Source organism: Nansenia antarctica, assembly GCF_963989245.1.
Source record: "Nansenia antarctica genome assembly, chromosome: 14".
Taxonomy (NCBI): domain Eukaryota; kingdom Metazoa; phylum Chordata; class Actinopteri; order Argentiniformes; family Microstomatidae; genus Nansenia; species Nansenia antarctica.
This window is the reverse complement of record NC_137684.1, coordinates 26,667,781-26,688,184: the sequence shown is the minus strand read 5'-3', so window position 1 is coordinate 26,688,184 and position 20,404 is coordinate 26,667,781. Positions and strand designations below refer to the sequence as shown.

Here is a 20,404-nt window from a genome sequence, read left to right as displayed (position 1 = left end):
TGTGCATGCCTGCGTATCGGATATCTTTTGTAGGCGTCCGATCTCACTCAGCGTGACCTCCTCGCTGACTTCCCCGTAGGCTTTATAGGAAGAGGAGGAATATCGCTTCAGATATCAAATAAATGAAGGAAAAAAGGCGCTGTGTTGTGTTTTTGTAGTCCAACTGGACAGAACATACCGGTACATCAACAGAAATAAAGTATGTGAGAAAAGAAGGGGAGGGGGGGGGGGGGTGTGTGTGGGGGTGTGTGTGGGGGATATCAGCACCCTGTGAGTCCATCCCAGCGTCCGACACTGGGGGGCTGTTAGGACCCCCCCCCCCCCCCCTCTCCCCCCCTCCGGTAACCACACGACTGAGCCCTACCACCGACAGCGTGTGTGTGTGTGTGTGTGTGTGTGTGTGTGTGTGTGTGCGCGTGTGTGTGTGCGTGTGTGTGTGCGTAGCGACAGCCCCCCAGATGCGATCAAACTGACAGCCCCCTCCCTCCTTTCCTTTCCTCTTCCGCCACCCCCTCCTCCCCTGGTCCCCTCTCTCTCTCTCTCTCTCTCCCTCGCTCTGTCCTCCGTGCCTCCGCAGTGCACCCCCCCGCCCCCTCACCCTCCTCCTCGCTCGTTCATTCCTCTCTCAGCCGGCTGTGGGGAGATACACAGTATTACTGCGTGCCTGCGTGCTTCAGCTCCAGGCTCTGCTCTCTCTCCCCCCCCCCCACCCCCCACCCTGCATACTCCCTCCCCCGCATACGGCTCTCCTTCTGGGGCTACAGCGACAGCAGCCTCCCTCCCCTCTCTCTCGTTCGCTGCGTCCAGAGTTCCACCGCGCTGCACGTTGCACGCTGCTGCCTCTGCTGCTTCTGCTGCTGCTGTTGCTGCGAGACGCTGCGCTGGTGCCTGCTGCCTGCCTCTCTGAATTTAGTTTTCTTCTTCTCCTTCTTCTTCTCCTTCTTCTTATCAGGCTGGGAGAGATTTCACCCGGGGTAAATCAGTCTGTCTGCTGCGGTCTGCGAGTAAGAGAGAGAGAGAGTGATTGAAGAAGAGAGACAGAGAGAGAGAGAGAGAGAGAGAGAGAGAGTGTGAGAGAGAGAGAGAGAGAGAGAGAGAAAGAGAGCCTGGACCAGGTGCTGCTGCAGCCTTCTCTTTTTTGTCCGTCTGTCTGTCTGTCCGTCCGTCCGTCCGTCCGTCCGTCTGTCTCTCTTCCCCTCTTCTGGCACGTCCAGGAGGGCAAGACAGGACTACGTGTCCCAGAGGCGTCGTTCCCCCTCTCTGATTTGTTTCTCTCCCTCTGTCCCTCTGCTCTGTCCCTTCTTCTTCTGGGACTAGGGACCCGCCAAAAAAAAAAGGAGAGGAGGAGGAAAAAAGAGGGAGGCGGCACTCAACGCAGGACTTTGCAGACTGACAAGTCGGTCCTCCCTCGCTTTCTTTTTTCTTTTTTTTTCTGTTCTTCCTTCGCTCTCTGCGTCCCACCTCGCCCTTATACCCCTCCCCTCCTCCCTTCCCCTCCTCCCCTCCCCATCCCACCAGTTCTGCTGCCGGCTCCAGCCAACACACACACGCACACATACACACACACACGCAACACACAGACAACACAGCAGAGCGTGTGTATCACTATCCAGAGCCAGATTAGACGGAAAGGACATACGTATCTCCAGCCAGCCACACGCAAGACGACGGACCACAACAAGTCCGACATGAGGACTTCAGGAAGTGGCAGGTGCTCTTCTTCCTCCAGGTGTTTTGGTTCTGGAGGAGACCGCGTCTACGCCAGTCTGTTTGTCACCCTCCTGCTCGGTGAGTCCAAGAAGCCTACCACTTTATACTGGCATTTCTCCTCTCCTCTACTCTCCTTTAATCCTCTCTCTCTCTCTCTGTCGCTCTCTCTCTCTCTCTCTCTCTGTCGCTCTCTCTCTCTCTCTCTCTCTCTCTCTGTCGCTCTCTCCCCTTCTCTCTCCCCCCCCCCCCCCTCTCTCTCTCTCTCTCTCTCTCTCTGTCGCTCTCTTCCCTTCTCTCTCTCTCTCCTGCTCTCTTCCCTTCTCTCTCTCTCTCTCTCTCTCCCTCCGTCTACCCTGTCCGTGCTGGGGGCTGACAGCCAGATTGCAGCAGGTTGTGCAGAGCTTGCAGAAATGCGCGCGGTCGGATACCCAACGGTCGTTACCGGGCCGCTACAGGGTCTCTCTCTGCTGCCTCTGCGCTGCATATTTACTTGTTGCTTTTTAAAGGGAGCTCCTTGATTCGGTTACAGGCCTTAGTGTCTTTCTATATCAGGAGGCGTCTCTGAGGCGTGTGTGTGTGGCTTGGCTGAGGAGGGCTGAGAGGAGGGTTGCTCGCTGCCTCGCGTTTCACGCCTGGCTTGTCACGGGAGAGCAGAGGGCGAATCGATTTGAGTTAGCTAATGCCAAGATGCTGAGTCAAGAGAGAGAGAGAGAGCAGGGTTCCGGTAAACTGGTGGTGTCGAAATACTGTAGTGGATTAAGGCTGTTGTGTGTTTGTGTGTATGTGTGTATGCCCGCTACCGATGCACACATCCCCCCTGGGATTTGACTGGTGTCTTTGTGATTACAGCCCCAATGTTTACGTCCTGTGTCATGCCTGGACCACAATTAATTTTAACAATATGTATCTATATATATATATATATATATATATATATATATATATATATATATATATATATATTAACATGGTGCAATATTTACTTGTATATACAGTATATCGTGAAAATCACACAGAGGTCAAAATTCCTCTTTCTTAATTAAACGAAACCTGGAGAAACACGAAATGAGGGAAAATATGCATAATAACAATGGGATGGACATTTATGATTTATCTGCAGAGCAAAGTGGTCTATAGACATTCCAACACTTCTCATTAGAGAGACCAGTGAGGCAAATATTAATCTCATTCCTTCATGGTACATTTACACTTGTCATTTAGTCAGGAACATGGCTCTATTATGTTGGATGGCTGAAGTCGTCGAGTGTAAGGTGTTTACCCAGTGAGTCCCAGTCCAATAGGACTTCAGGATACTGTCCAGTTTTGTCCAATAGGACTTCAGGATACTGTCCAGTTTTGTCCAATAGGACTTCAGAATACTGTCCAGTTTTGTCCAATAGGACTTCAGAATACTGTCCAGTTTTGTCCAATAGGACTTCAGAATACTGTCCAGTTTTGTCCAATAGGACTTCAGAATATTGTCCAGTTTTGTACAATAGAACTTCCGGATACCTTCCAGTTCTGTTCTGATGGTGAGCAGGTTAAAGTACATGAAGTATCTTGACTTTAAAGAATATGGTTGACATAGATCACGAGTAAAACTTACTGAGTTAAGTGTCTGGTGGGGTGGAGGTCTTCAAAGCTGCTTCAGAAAGAAGATAGTACATTAAAATATTGCCTACAGTTACTGGCACTCCATATTCATAAAATACTACCATACCATGTTCATAAAATAGCTAGCCTAATACATGACAATGATAATTACCTAAAGTGCTCAGAGTAGTGTGTTTGGCGTTAGCCAACTAGCGGCTATCTCGTTCATAACAAAGAAAGCAACAGATGTTTTTAAACTTTTAACATTTCTGTAATCTATTACACTTGACATGTTACAGTATTCCAGTATTACACACTGAACATGAGGCTTACACACAACTTTTACAACGTAGACATACTAACCGTACTTACAATGTAGACAGACATTTCCGAGCTACAACAATGCTAGCATGCTAACAACAATGGTGGCCAGCTTAGTACAGACTGAACTGGTTTCAGTTAGTTGCTAGTGGGTAATAATAAAGAAATGTCTAAATACACGAACACACTGGTTTCAACTAGTAACTAACTTAACTAACAAATTCGCTATGTACATAAAATAGAAGATCTTACCTTACGAACTTACCTTACGAAGATCTTACCAAACTCGTTTGCAAACTATGCAGTAAAAATGTGGAACGCCCTTCCTATAATCTTAAAGGAGTGCAAAACACTGCCCACCTTCAAAACCACTCTCAAAAAACATTTACAGGAGGCTGCAATCCGTAACTGGACCCTCTAAATCAAAAATCAGATTAAAAGACCCGAACTACCCACTGTACATACTTTGTGTTTTGTCCCCCGCCCCCACCTGTGGTGTATGTCCCCACCTGTCCTACCCGCTGTACATACCTGATGTTTTGTTGTATTGTTCTTCCCATGATGGATGTATTTTTATCTTGTAGATAGTAATAGTTATTTGTCTGTATTATCTTGTAGATAGTACTAGTTTGTTTTGTCGGTCTTACATGTAACGATGAATTGAGAATCAAGGACCCCAATTGAAATAAGCCAGTGGCTTTCTTGGGTTTTTATCCTGTTAGTTGACCTTGTATGTAATATGTACTTTCATGTACCTACTTCTGCAAATCTTCTAATAAAGTTTTCAATCAATCAATCAGTCTTAGTGGAGTAAAAAACAAGCACGCTGCTTCCTGACTCCTCTCGTAGCCAAATCGATCAACCAATGAGAAACAACCTGGAACCAGTTTATCCACGCCCACAAGGGAGGATTTCACAGCAGGATTCAGGCTAAAAATAAGCTTATTTTGTTGATTAAGTACACGTATTTAACTATCGTAAAACTGCTCGAAAAAATAACAAGTGGGTAGTTCAAAACCTTAACTTGTGTCTGATGACAAAAAAACGAAAACAGATTTTTTTTTTGGTCAGAAAAACTTTGAACGCAAATTTGAAGCCTTTGCACTTTGCGCCCGTTTTGCAAATCCACCAGATCGCGTCACATTTATTCAATCAAAAAGGTACATTACAGTTTACAGCACTCCATGACGTTAGAATTATAAGGTTCTATCTCCATTCTTGTCAATATTTAGTTTTTTACCTAATCTGATCCATTAGGTGTTTATTATTGCCTGTGTGGTGTTATTTTTAAAATGTTGACATGTTTGAGTTAGTAATTCATAAAATAAAAGGTTCCATCTCACAAAACATAATGGAATGTAAAAACTTTGACGCTCTATATCTCTGAACTACCCTAAACGGAGATAGAACCTTATCATTCTAAGCTCACGACTCCTCTCTGATGATGTAGAGATGTTCAAGGGTGCTGGGTGAAGAGAAAGAGGTCAGGTGTGGAAAGAAGAGGTCCCTTTGTGTTTTGTCCACACCTTTATAGCCCCAATGACCAAGGGTCATGTTGTCACTTCAGGTTAAAGGTCACAGGAAGACCATTTTGTAATGAACATGTGAGGACCATGTGGCTTTAAGACAAAGGGATGACCATCATAAAACCCCCTTTAGGAATGTGACAATGGCCTAAAAAGGTGTAACCCCCACAGGCAAATTCTACAGGCCTGTACATTATATACACTTTATGTGTGTGTGTGTGTGTGTGTGTGTGTGTGTGTGTGTGTGTGTGTGTGTGTGTCAAAATATACCACATTCACAATCTGGTATTCTAGTGATGATTCTTAAAGGTCTAGTACTGAATGTAGCCTAACATTCGATCTCTCATAATAACACAGAACAGCCGATGGCCCACGCTGCAAGTCCATTATTAATAGGGAGGATGTTGTTGTTGTTGTTGTTGTGGAAATTCAAACGGAATTTTGCTGCGATGGCGTATTTCCCAACAAACCTATGCCCTTTGCGTCCAGACTAATAAACACAACCGGTGCATTATGTGCTGCATGGGTATTGATCGGATTCTACTGGCTACACTGTTACACTGAACATCAACAAATGGAAGTCTCGGGATTCCGACCTCGGAGTACTTTGGTTATTAATGGTGGTTCGGGTTCGGCGGCCCCGGGGTTCCACCACAGCCCTCCCTCCTGCTTGGTTTATCCACTTCCAATATGTGTCCCTGTACGGACAGACAGACATACAGTTAGTATATAAAGTTGATCTTATATACTGTATATTTTGTGATTTGTTTTGTTTGTTTCATTGTTTATTAGGATCCCTTCTAGCCTATAATCAGGCTAATATCTCCCAAGCATACAGACATAATAATAATAATAATAATAATAATATCTTAGATTTATATAGCGCCTTTCTCAGACCCAAGGACACTTAACAGATGTCATAGACAGACAGTCAGACAGACAGACAGAACAGAAAAACAAAGCAAAGAAACAAAGACAGTGAGAGTGACAAACTAGACTAGAGGCCAAAGGCCTTAGAGAACAGGTGAGTTTTGAGGGCTGATTTAAAAGTGTCCAGGGTAGGGGCAGTAGTATGTAAAGTTGATCTTATATACTGTATATTTTGTGATTTGTTTTGTTTGTTTCATTGTTTATTAGGATCCCTTCTAGCCTATAATCAGGCTAATATCTCCCAAGCATATCTTTCAAGCATACTGTATGTAATAACACGAGACGTATCATTCACAGACGTACAATTTACAATACATTAGGATGAATCAAAGATCAAATCTAAGATGACTCACATGCATCACACCTCTAAGGATTGGCCAGTCACCACGCACGACATCATAGCTTGAGCTGCCTTGTCTTATAGTGAACCCAGACAACACAGACAATGTGAATGTAGAATTTTGGATTTTGTACTGAATTTCGTACAATTCAACTTGTCTTATGTAATGGTGTTGTATTTAATTAACTCATTACTGTATGAGTAACACGTTGACATAAAGCACAGTAATAAGAGTATAAGACTTGTTCTGAGCAAGTAAGACAACATTACAATGTCTCATATTATCAGACAGACCAACACCCTCCCAACATTTAAACAGGCCCTCAAAACCCACCTCTTCAAGCTTGCCTTCACCAGTTAACCCTCTCCCCCTCCCCTTCCCATGTGTCCCCAGCACTACCTTAATTAGGCCCCTATACTTTCTTTTATTTATTTTTTGTGTCTTTTTATTATTACTACTCAATCTTTTGTAAAGCGTCTTTGAGTGTCTAGAAAAGTGCTATATAAGTCTAATGTATTCTTATTATTATTATTATTATTATTATCTCATAATGTGAGCTATCATCATCCAGTTGAACGAACATATTATATTACCTGTCTATAACCTGTCTATAACCTGTCTATAACACATGCATTATCTGTGTGTGGCCTCAAAGAAAGTGTTACCACTTTAGGTTCAGATGGTGTGTGAAATTCAATGCCATGTTGCCACACCATCACCTGAGTGGGAGCGTTATATCCTGGTATATCTTGTTTAGAGGGTATGTACTTTATAGTAGATTTCCTGATTGCTCCATATTGTATTGCCTGGCATATCGACTATCTCGACCAGATAGTACAACTCAATGTAATACAATATTACTTTGGATTAAATATGACCTATAAGTATGCATTCATAGAGCATCTCATATCATTTTGATTGAATTTCATTGTAACTTAGAGGGGATGGATATCAGAGTAATATTCTAAGACGTATCACCCTCTCATTAGATAGAGGGCATGTTTGGCTGACATTAAGATATTAAGAAGTAAGATCTACCTACCACCGAGAAGAAATACATTCAAAAAGACTAGACACAAGTCTGAGAGTCAGTCTTGAGTCGAATGAACATGCATCACATTCTAGTCAACAAATACTCAACCTGGGGAGTTTGACCACCACCACCAACAACAACAACAACAACAACAACAACAACAACAACAACAACAGGGTCTCCATTTGCTTATTTCCCTTGAAGACAGACAGAATGTGAGATTCTATAATCTACCGTATACAATTGAAATAGGTGCCTGTGTGCACGTTTGTGTGTTTCCATGGCCAGTTTAGTCTGGTTGATGTGCCAGGCAGCAGCTCTCCTTGGCTGCTAGTCAAGGTGAACTAGAGGCTATATAACTAGGCCATGTCTTTTTTCTTTTTTCACGGCTGGGGGGGGGCGAGGGGTTAATGTCTATGCTCAGAGATAAACCCCCTGGTGGAGCGCGTGTGGGTATTAACTCCAGCAGAATGGATGGGGGTGACATATCGACCAGGGGGGCCTATGACACATACAGTAACTGCGCCCCCCAGGAAATTTCATCATAACCCTAGGGAGTTTGCTTAAATGTTATTGGGACATTTTCCGGCTAATAATATGCCACATATAGTCAGTAGGCTACTCAAGTTGTAAAAGAAAATCAGGGGGGGATGGTGGATTTTATCATAATATGGGGACAATTTTAGCATCCCCACAGCGTCAGTGACTTCAGTGTCAGTGACTTGGTAAAAAATGTCATTGCATGTGTGCGTGCCCCCTCCCTCGCCCACAGTGTTTTATTCAATATGCGCGGAACTAAATGTTGAAATAGCAGTAATACCACGTTCATTGATAAAAATGACATAAGGGATGGAAAGGGGGGATGGCAGTTTTAGAAGGGGGATGATTTTGACTGTTTTTATTTCAGGGGGGATGCCATTCCCCCTCATCCCCCCCTCAACTCGAGTGCTGCGTACAGTAGACTCTAAGAATAAAAGGTTGCAAAAGGGTAAATCGACACTTTGTGAGTTCCACATAGAATAACCTTCTGTGGAATTGGTTCGACGATGGAGCCCAACACGTTTTTTGTTGATAGATCAGCTTTAATGAGTGTATGATATTGGTAATGTTCCCTGCATCATATCTAATCACTGATTTTATTTTTCTAATGCAAAATTAATTCCCCACCCCCCTTTCTCCCACCTGTCCAGGTAAAAATTTAAAAATATTAATAATATTAAAATAAAAATAATAGTAATAGGAAGAAAATAAAGCAACAACAACAGTGACGACATATACAACTTCCTATAGTAGTGGACAAAAGAACTACAGGGCAATACTAGACAAAAGACAAAAAATAATAGTACTAATGTGACAGTCTGATTGGTCCGCATGTCGGCAACCAATCAAAATGTTCAGACTTTTCTTTTGAAACACGGAAGTACGGAAATGCGGAAATACGAATCACAACTCGCTAGTCAAGCCAAAATACTGCAACGAAATTGATTTGGTGAGTACTGCTACCTAGTTAACTAGAACACTACTTGTCATTGTTAGCAGGCTCACAAAACAAGCTGTGTTAGTTGACTAGCGATGTGTCATATTGATTTTCAACAACGCGGAAATGTATTCACGACTGTGTGTCACATATATGGTATTATTATTATATACAGTAACTAGATACATGGTATCCAATGCCATCACAGTATCATCCCTCTGCATCCTGCCAATCCATGTTTATGCATTCCCATTTTCTTTTGTGTCTCTGTATTGTTCATTTTTGCTTGACTTTGACATTGAGAAAGTAGAGGAGGGACGTTTACCTGAAATCCACTTTCATGTGTATTTCTGGGCAATCCTCGAAGGTGCATACTGATACTGTTTCAACCTCTCATCATTTCCCATCTAGCTGCGTCATAGCTATGGAAACATGAGGTCTGTGTTTATACCGAGCTGTTTTGCACTCTGACAATGCTCTACTATGCCAGTGATTCCCAAAGAGCAAGGGAGACTACAGTAGCACTTTCACTGTATAACAGAAGGATCTTGCATGGGAGGGAGATGGGAATCTTTTTTAGGAATTTACTGAAATGACCAATTTGGAAGATCAGGACTGATCAGAGCATTCGAAGCAAGATATATTGACTCATAGATCATTGACTAATGAAAACAACAAATCCACTGGATTACAGAGTCAAATTTCGCTTCAAGTTCTCCAATAAATAATAATAATGTTCATCTGTTGTTTTAATAAAATATAGCTTCATTTTTAATATATATATTTTTTGTGTTCACATAAAAAGATAAATAAAATGAATAAATAAATAAATGCTCCACGTCCTCCTCACAAAACCCAACACCAATTGGAACTCTCAATCCCCCATATGTTCAGCATCTTCTTGGTGGACTATGATGAATTAATTAATTAATTAATTAATCGTTTAATGACCACACGACCAAGGTCAGTGGAATTTGTTGTCGGTACAGATGGAAAAGCTCAATACAGCAGTGTCAAATACATCAAACATACACACATCACACATGACTATCACGATGGACAATGTACACACATAACCACAAGACAAAAACATAGTCAATATTTACAACTTATAAAGTGCAGTACATCTGGCAGGGTTAGTGCAGTGAGTCAGGTGTTGAGAGTCCTTATAGCAGAGGGGAAACTGTTGTTATATAATGATGTTATATACGAAATATAAAAGTTGTCCAGCCCATTGTTGTTTTGTAAATCTAACAAAAAACCTGCGTCCATGGAATATTTTATTCCCAGGATATATGGAATTTATAAGGTCTGGCCACTAGATGGTGACTTTCCAAAACAAAATTCTATACTTCTCTATTAATATTAACTAGTAACTACCTAACTATGTTTGAGATGTCATGTGAATGTGTTTATGGATATTATACCCTTGTCAAAGAAACCGAACCAAAAAAAGGTTTGACTATTTTAAATTCAATCATATGATTTTGGCTTTGAATTAAAAAAAATTGTTCAGAAGGATAGTATTGGGAATGAGAACAGGCTTTATTTGTTTCTTTGGAAAGTAGAGAGATCCCTCAGCGTGTGTCTCTGTTTCAGCTTTTAGAAATGGGATGGATTTTTTTTAATAATGTACAATAGACCCAGTTGACTTTTTTTTTTTCTGAGTCGGGCAGTCCCACTCATATTTTTTCATTTTATTGGACAGATACAGTGAAGACAGACAGGAAAGTAAGGAGAAGAAGGGAGAGAGGACATGTCAGCAGGGCATGGGCCGGATTCAAACCCATGCCGACCTGGGCATATGTGTGCACTGAAGACCGTGGTGCTAGACCACTGGACCACGCTAGGCCACAGACCCAGTTGACATTTGTATGTCCTTTTTGAATCCATGACGACTTCAAGGATCGGTGTTTGATTTGATCTGGTTTACCATTACAGAGAAACGTCAGAAAAGTCTGTCATAGTGTTCTACCCGGAGATGGTAGTTGAGTCTCCTGTTTAGCAATGACACTACGGCTTGGTAGTTGGAGTTTCCTAATTAACCTATTCACAAACAAAGGTGCACTTATCATAGTTTGGTTTCAGTCTAGAACATTTGGGAAAATCATGCAAGTGTCCGATCAGTTTTGTGATGATTTATGAAGCTGTTTTGTAAACGTTGTGTCATCTGCATATATGGATCTCTTGGTTTCAAGGCTATTGATATTTAAACCCTGTATATTGGAGTTGCTCCTTACTAGGATTGCCAACATTTCTACAGCCATAATGAATAAAGAAGGTCACCATGGCAACCTGGCCACGCCCCTCGTAACAGTTCAACATTCTCTTGCAAATCCTCTTGATCACTATTGTCCTCATGGGCCTCATATAAACACCTCAAACCATGGATGAAGGACATCGTTCATAGGCCTCATATATCACCTCAAACCATGAATGATCACTATTGTCCTCACGGGCCTCATATATAACACCTCAAACCATGAAGGAAGGACATCCCAGAGTTAAAACACTGAGGTGTAGTGTAGCGTGTTACATTTGTTTTGAGAAAGATTTCATTAAATGATGTCTGGCCAGACTTCCACTGAAAAACGTGGTTGGAGGAGTGGAGTACTTTTGCTATGGAAGTAAAGTTAAGGTTTCTGGGTGGGGGTTTGGGTTAGGGCCAGTACTCACCGTCGGGGTCGGGGTATGAGCTCCAGGTAGGAGGCAGCTGGGTCTCGATGCTGCGGTGGGAGGGATGCTCATGAGGCAGCTGGTATGACCCAGGGTTCCCACACCTTCTGAAGTATCACATTCAAGCACCTTTCAAGGACTTTCAAGACTCAATTCCCTCAAATTCAAGGGCCCAACACGGCATAGTTTGAGACAGAACTAGGTGAGAATTTATATAATAGGAACTCTCTGCTCACAGACAACAATTAAAAAGAGAGGCTTGAATGTGTGAACACTAGATGGTCTCTTGCCTTCTCTACCACAGCACAGCAAAACAATATATTGTGAAAGAGACTTATTTACTAGTTGACGAGCTAAGTAAAATATGTTTGAGAGAGAGAGCGGAATTCAAGCACTTTCAATGACCCATGTCTATTTTCAAAACCTTTTAAGACCTTTTTTTTTTTTCTCTAATTCACAAACTTTCAAGGATTTCAAGGACCCGTGGGAACCCTGATGATAGATGAGAAAGATAGTGGGGGGGGGGGACACATACAGTACAGCACGGTAAATACTTAATGTAGGTTTTTATGGTGCACAATTCTGGAGAGAGAGACTACAAATGAATTTCTTATGAAATTAAGAAGAATGAACAGAAAGAGAGTGACGCAGTTAGTTTAGCCTAAGGCTATCCAAATGCAACGATTCAAGGTAATATTTCAGTTTTATTAATGTATTGGGGTACAGTGTAACTTTTTGCTGTTTTTGTGATTGTAAACATTGATTAGAATTGTAGTTAGAATTAGAATTTAGAGTTATGACCGTTAGTTCTCATTTAAACTATCGTTATTATGGTGAGAACGGTGCTCTGTCGTGGTTATTGTAGGTTATGGTGGTAAAATGTCACAGATAGCTGTTTTGCCCTGAAGTGAATGGAAGAGATGAGAGGAGAAGAGCAAACGGTGGATGAGAAAAGGAATTATACAACAAGCGTGGTGTAATGCTGTATGTGGCTGCTATGAATGTGTGTGGGTGATCATATCAGCTCGATCCATTATGACACCTTAAAACTTTTGAGATTGTGAGAGACTTTAAGTGACACTAAAGGGGTTTAGAGTGTAGTCATTTAGGGGGCTCTCAAGTCACAATGCCATCTTAGAAATGGCCCAGGAGCACTGTCATTTGCTTTGTCCACGCCTCTGTGGGAAAGAATTGAGAAGAGAAAGTAGTTTGTCCCTCTCACCCGGCACATATAGAGGGATGGAGAGAGATGGTACGAGAATTGGCCTACTCAGGGGAAACACAGAGCCCACACATCAGTTGGGGGGTTTGAATGAATGAATGAATGAATGAATGAATGAATGAATGAATGAATGAATGAATGGACTTTATTGTCATTGCTACAGTACAGGTACCAAACAACGAAATTTAGGAGGGGTGGCTCCCCTGGTGTTAGGAAAGGGAAAAAAAAAAAACTTTAAAAAAAAAATCACAAGAAGGGAAGGAGCTGGTTTACATAAATAAAGGCTATGTACACAATCCACTCTACTATACTGTACAGATAGACGACTAGGGTTGTCATATTGCACAATAGTATTGTTTCACGTTATTTAAAGTGACACAGTTTGCAGGCTTGAAATGTACATGTTTGTGCCTCAGCACTACACCTGATTTTTTCAGTCCAGCAGCTGCCATACAATCCGTCCAGACTGTCCAGGGCCCAGAACTTAGGTCTTTGCTGTGTTCAGGGCCTGGACGGCCCTGTGGTAGAAGCTGTTTAGGGGGGTTGTGGAAAAAGGGGGCCTATATAGGAGACATAGGAGAAAGGGCAACAGGTCACTTAACCCCTGCCCTGATTGGCTGTTGGTCCTGGCCCAACCGCTTCGGCATGTAGCTACTGCTTTGAGACTCGGAAAGCTCTTCATCTCTATCTCAACCCAATTGAATGTCAAAGAATCAAAAAGGGTCATTTTGTAAAAGAGTTGCGTGGCCTTTGACCAATCATTCCTGTGTCATACGGACATGCATGTACAGTAGTTGATAAATGGAGACCATGTAGCAGTGGGGCTGTGGAGGGAATTCCCATTCCCATCACGAGTAGAGCAATGTGAATACTTGTGAATACCATGTGAATACTGTGAGCAGTGAGTCTGTTGTGAGTCCCTCCTAAAGACCTCCTCATCCCCACTACCCTCCTGTACTTCTTGCATGATAACTGCTAATGGCCCCTGGTCATAGCATAGAGTACTTTTTCTTACAATGACTGATGATAGATAGATTCAATTACTTAGACAATTGTTTAGGTCACTTTGGATGAAGGCGTCTGCTAAATGCCAATGTAATGTAATGTAAGACTCACCTGCCATCAAGCAAAGTCACTGAATCTGACACAATCAATATGGTTTTGCTAAATGTCAAATCTCTAACAGATACGTTTTTTTTATTAATGATTTTATATGAGAAAAAGCTGCATTTTATATTTTTAATTGAGACCTGGGTTAGCAACTTTAATTGAGATGCCCTCCAAATGCCAATGCCTTCTTTCAGTCAGTTAGACATGACAAAGGAGGAGGTAGAATTGCTGTCTTATACTCAAACCAATTTGCTTGTTCTAAGATCAACTTTAGACAATCTCTCATCCTTTGAATATATTGCTTTTGAACTCAAGGCTGCAATTATAGTACTTAACATTACTCTATACAGACAGGCCACCAAAACAATTATTTTTAGTGGATTTCTCTAAGATGATTAGTGAGAATGCTGGCAACTCTACAATATTGTTCTGAACTATTAACCGGCTGCTAAACCCTGCCCATTCTACTGACTTTCTCTCACAAGCCTGTGTTTCAAAATGTGAGGAGTTTGCTAAATGTTTCATTTGCTAAATGTATTCTCACTGTATACCATATCATAGCTTATACAACAGTTAGTTCCGACCAAGTAATTTGATTGGACAAGAGGCATTCCATGAGTTTTGATATATAGTATAACAGCACTGGGACTTTTAACTATATGTATCACTCCGCCGCACAGATGTTCTACTAAATGACCGTTAATTAGACTACATGTTTGTGTTCAGGTTACTAGGCAACCGTCCATTTGAAGTTCAGTTGCGGAACAATTTTTTGTTTATTTTTATGATTAAATAAACAAACAAATCATAATCTGTTGTCGCTTATTACTGTTAACTAATAAATCGCGCTGTAGAACTGTTGTATAAAAGCAATATCACACTCGAGGTCGTGCTGTTATACTGAATATCAGCACGGCTGTGATTCGGTCGTAGGTACGAGGCCGCAGTATAACACACTCCCTCTCGTGTGATATTGCTTAATTATACCATATCATAGCATATCATAGCTATGCGGCTGATACCCAATTATACATCTCTGTTGAACCAAATGATACTAATGCTATTTGCTCTGTCTATCAGCTGTTAATAAACGGATGAACAGTTGGATGAACAAGTTAAATGAGGACAAAACTGAAATTCTCTTACTTGGCCGCAAAATAAATTAGCTTTTAAACTGCCATGGGAATCTAGCTCCCTTGATCAAGTCGGAGGTAAGTTTTGGTGTTATCTTTTGGAGTTTTCTACTCGTGTTTAAACCACTAAATGGGCTGGGAACATGGAGCAGAAGGTGGAGCCACTGAACATCTGGAAAAACATCGGGCTGAGGTGGAAACTCTCAGGCATGTTTTTGCCCAAAGACATCAGTGATTGGTCAAACCAAGTTACATTTACATTTTTGGCATTTAGCAGATGCATTATTCCAAAGCGACTTACAATCAATACATTTGACTAAGCAAGTGAATCATCAATCCACTAGTCGCAGCAGGAAGAGTAATCTAGCTCAGGCCCCGGGCCATTGGCAGTCTCTGTGATAGAAGAAAAAAAATTCAATTTTATTTTTTTATATAGACACTGGAGAAACAGAGAAACAGTACAAGGGGGGCAGTAGAAGTCTTAGGGGACACAGTAAAGGGGAAAAGCGGGTGTCTCAGGAGACGCAGTGCTGGGGGGTAGTAGATGTCTCAGGAGACGCAGTGCTGGGGGTAGTATATGTCTCAGGAGACACAGTGCTGGGGGGTAGTAGATGTCTCAGGAGACACAGTGCTGGGGGGTAGTAGATGTCTCAGGAGACACAGTGCTGGGGGGTAGTAGATGTCTCAGGAGACACAGTGCTGGGGGGTAGTAGATGTCTCAGGAGACGCAGTGCTGGGGGGTAGTAGATGTCTCAGGAGATGCAGTGCTGGGGGGTAGTAGATGTCTCAGGAGGACACAGTGCTGGGGGGTAGTAGATGTCTCAGGAGACACAGTGCTGGGGGGTAGTAGATGTCTCAGGAGACACAGTGCTGGGGGGTAGTAGATGTCTCAGGAGACACAGTGCTGGGGGGTAGTAGATGTCTCAGGAGACACAGTGCTGGGGGGTAGTAGATGTCTCAGGAGGAGCAGTTAAGCCTGAGGTGATCTTCACGGGAGTTCTGCAGGCTACATCTATCACAGAGTTATACTGTCTGTCTACAGAGATAGTGTGACTCGTGAGTAGGCAATTTGCTCCAATCCATCATTGAAACCAAAACTAGCCATATTTTAATTAACAGAAGGTTAATTCTGAATGTAAGTCCTGTATTGTCCTGAATATTTTAACATATTATGTTTGATTAAAACGACATGACGTGGCTAGTCGTAAGGAATCTGACTGTAAACCAACAACTGTTGAAGGCGGTAGTGGACCACCTGTTAGTCTTGACCAGATAATGCATGTTGTTATTATACTCATAATCATTTACTGTTGTTTTTAATGTGCTCTTTTTTCTTTCTTTTGTACTGTAGTGTTGATGTCTTCGTTGTTTTTGTTTTTAATCTGTTATTTGGCGCTTTATTGTTCAGCCATTTGAGCTGCATTCTTATGTATGAAAGGTGCTGTATAAATAAAGCTTATTATTATTATTAAATCCGATCCATGTGCACAAAACATTTGTGTCATCCTTCTGTCAATATGACGCATATTGCTGATGCTATACCAATGGGCAACATTCGATACTCGTCTACATAGTGTCAATGGAGACATTTTGTCTGAGAAGCTATGAGATATGCATCAGATATGCATCATATATGATGTATTGATCTACTGTATACATCATGAATAGACCCTGTTGTTCTGTGATGTACAGGGTCATACTCAGCAGAAGAATAAGAAACAATGATGTATTGTAAGTGGGAGCTGAATGTTTTAGCCCTGTCTCAGCAGAAATAGAAAAGCAGCTATTGACTGGAGAGGGGAAGGAAGGAAGGAAGATGATTTATTTTCTTGTTTTTGCTTGGCTTAACTAATTTCATTTCACTAGGTTCATACTTTTATACACCGAGAAGAAATAAGCTCTGTGGTAACTCCAAAGTAAGTGTGCGTGTGTGTGTGCGTGCGTGCACGTGTGCGTGCATGTGCGTGCGTGCGTGCGCGCATATGCCGCATGTGTTCAGGCTGATGTCTATGTGTTCATATCTCTTCACAGACGCGTGTATCTGATTACCAATCACACGGGGGTCTGTGTTTTCTAGAAGGGGGCCGGGGCACCAAACACGTGTGTTTGATAACCTTCCTCATTCCAGTCCATGCATTACAATGAACCTGTCCTCCAATGACTGCTTCCATGGCTGACTATGGGGCTACGAAGGGCACCAGCTGCTCTGGAGCCTGTAGTCATCCTTCTCCTAAGCCTGGTACTGCTGCCAACACCTGCACCCCTAAGCCCTGTCTGAATGTCAACAACACCCCAGCCACACGAGGCCACGCGCTCCTCAGAGCCTCGGGCGAGACACCCGTGCCAGTACACTGACCCTCCCTAAATTTCATCAACTCTCACCCACATTAGGCAGATATCCTAGAGCCACGACTCTGAGAAAACTGACAACAGCAACACCTCGATCCTAATTTCCCTCCGGTGTCCAGCATTGACTCACCGTTGGTTTTCTACCAACCAAATGTGTCGTGTATACACATTCACATGTTGAGTCGCTAGTGTGCGTGTCGTTGAAGTACGTGGATTGTACAATGCTCTGAAACAACAACGGCACTGTGATTGGAACATGTTTGTGCCACTGGTTTATAGGGGGCGGCTGTGGCGCAGGGGGTAGAGTCGCCATCTAATGATCACAAGGTTGGCAGATCAGTGGTTCGAGCCCCGGCTGGCCACATGTCGAAGTGTCCTTGGGCAAGACACTGAACCCCAAAATTGCTCCCAGTAATTATGGATATACTAATAATACTACTACTAATAATAATAATAATAATAATAATAATACATTAGACTTATATGGCGCTTTTCTAGACACTCAAAGACGCTTTACAAACTGAAAAGATTGAGTAGTAATAATAAAAGAAACAAACAAACAAAAAAAAAAAAGTATAGGGCCCTAATTTAGGTAGTGCTGGGGACACATGGGAAGGGGAGGGGGAGAGGGTTAACTAGTGAAGGCAAGCTTGAGGAGGTGGGTTTTGAGGGCCTGTTTAAATGTCGTTTAAATATTTTCAGGGGTTTGCATTTTTGGGATTACTCCATTGGCTCAATTGCGCCAGGCAAACTCAATCAAGCACTGCAAATTAGAAATGATTTGTGTCGACCCACATTGGGAACACACCCATCATAACAACCCTCCCCCTCCAACTATCCCCTCGGTCTAGGGACAGAAAGCAATTAAAGAGACGCCGTCTTCATGACTACGTCTGTTTTCAACCTCTCCTTTCTGACCCAGATGTTCCATGTATAGTCTCAGAACTAATTTTTAAGCGGCAATTAAAGACTCACCTGTTTAGGCAGGCCGGTAGTCACCTATAGCCATCTTAATGTTCCTGTTTATGTTCTGTTTATGCTGTCCCTTTGAGGTGTTCCTCCGTTTTTGTTTTTAATCCTTGATGTGTTTTTTTTTGTTTGTTTGGTTTTTTTCTTCAGATTTTATCCCCTTTTTCACCCAATTTGGTAGCCAATTGAACCCAACCTAGCATCCAATTATCCCCTGCCTATTGTGAAGGATCCGCCGCACGACCCTGTGGCCGGCAGTCCCAGAGGAGGGCGCCAGGCAGACTAGCTGACTGGCTCCTCGAGCCCAGTACCGTTATTCCGGCACCCCGGGGGCGCTGTTGCGCGACGGATCCTTGTCCGGAACTACTCCTATACCGCCCTCGGGAGCGGCCGCCCAATATGCCGCTCCCCGTGTGTGCCCCAGCCATATCCGGATCTGGCGAGCTGGGATACGATCCCAGTCCCCGGTGGGCAGCTTGCATTAGTGGCCAGTGCTTAGACCGCTACACCACCGCAGGGCACAATCCTTGATGTTTTGATTGCACTTTTCTTATTTTTGATGTGAAGCACCCTGTGCATCCGTGCTGTGAAGGGCGCGATAGAAATAAAGTTTAACTTTTTTACTTTACTATTCAGCACCACAATTTACTTTCAATTAAAATAATTGTTTCCCATGTAGGCCTAACCTATATTGACATTCCATGATTATATTCACCTTAAAAACAAAAGGAAAAAATGTGTTGCTTTTAATGGTTGACTAGATCATTGGATTTGTTTTTAACAATATCCTGTGATGGAAGGGAAAAGTCCTATTTCTTTCTGTTATTCTAGTGTTCCTTTCCCCCCTATGGTATCTGCCTAGTCCCTGATGGTACGCCGTATTCACATCACCAGGCAGGCCCTCACATCCTTGACATCCACAATCTGCCCCCCCCCCCCCCCCCCCCCCCCTCAGGTTTGACGACCAAACCACCCTCCAGACCACCAGGAGGACCAAGCTCCGGACCTGGGGTGGTGATAGGGCCTTTAGACAGCGTCGTCCTCACTGGATGCGTGTTTTTCTTACGGCTCTTGCGTGTCTACCGCGGAGCTGCTACAGTGACAGTCAGCCCTATCTTTGTATATTGAGTTTGCCTTTGATAACGGCCGTCAATAATATAAAGTTTCATTTCACTTCATTATAAATTGTTCTGGGTTCAGTCTGCTGTCATCCATCCTTAACGAGCGATTAGAAAAGTGAAACGAAGCAGAACCCCAGTCACACACACACACACACACACACACACACACACACACACACAGAGACAGAGAGACACACACACACACACACACACAGAGACAGACACACACACACACACAGAGACAGACACACACACACACACAGAGACAGAGAGACACAGAGAGAAAGAGAGAGAGAGATGGGAGTGTAGAGGAAGATAATCATTAGATGTTGAGGCTAGAAGAACGCACCAAGATGACGATAACGTCGTCTTCGAAAGTTGTTTTGGGTTCATTAAAATCTCTCCCTCAAACTGATTTGATGTACAGCTCATTATGAATTGTTCTGGGTTCAGTCGGCTGTCATCCATCCTTAATGAGCGATTAGAAAAGTGAAACGGTTATAAACAGAACGCAGTCGCCCATACACAGACAGGGAGACACAGAGAGAAGCAAAGAGACTGGGTGTGTCTGTGTGTGTGAGCGAAGGAAATGGGTAGAAATTGGCATAAAACACTCAAGCTTGGATGTATGTCATCTCGTGCTTCTTTGTTTTCTATGTTAATGTTTTGGCAACACGTCACTTGGAGAAAAGATTTGAACAATTGTGCTCGTTGTGCTCGTTCCTCCAGTCTAGCTTAAGTAACGTAAACCCGCAGTGATCCGAGAACGTACCCTGTTCCTCCACTCTGCCACTGTGCTGTAATGTGCATGAGCCCCAGGGAGCCACGTGTCTGAGAGAGAGTCAGACTAAGGCCTGCTGTGTCCCCCGGAGGAAACTAAGAGGGTTTTGAAC

At 42.8% G+C, this 20,404-nt stretch overlaps 1 protein-coding gene across 1 annotated transcript in view; it reads left to right on the top strand.

Annotated features, from left to right (window-relative positions):
* Positions 1-1,688: 1,688 nt before the first annotated feature.
* The window catches only part of scn4ba (sodium channel, voltage-gated, type IV, beta a), a gene marked incomplete at both ends in the record, with an annotated part of 44,928 nt that continues 26,212 nt past the window's right edge, over positions 1,689-20,404 (top strand). The window contains one exon of the mRNA XM_080544910.1: positions 1,689-1,788. Within this exon, the coding sequence (XP_080401036.1) occupies positions 1,689-1,788 (100 nt within the window). The remainder of the gene's footprint in view (positions 1,789-20,404) is intronic.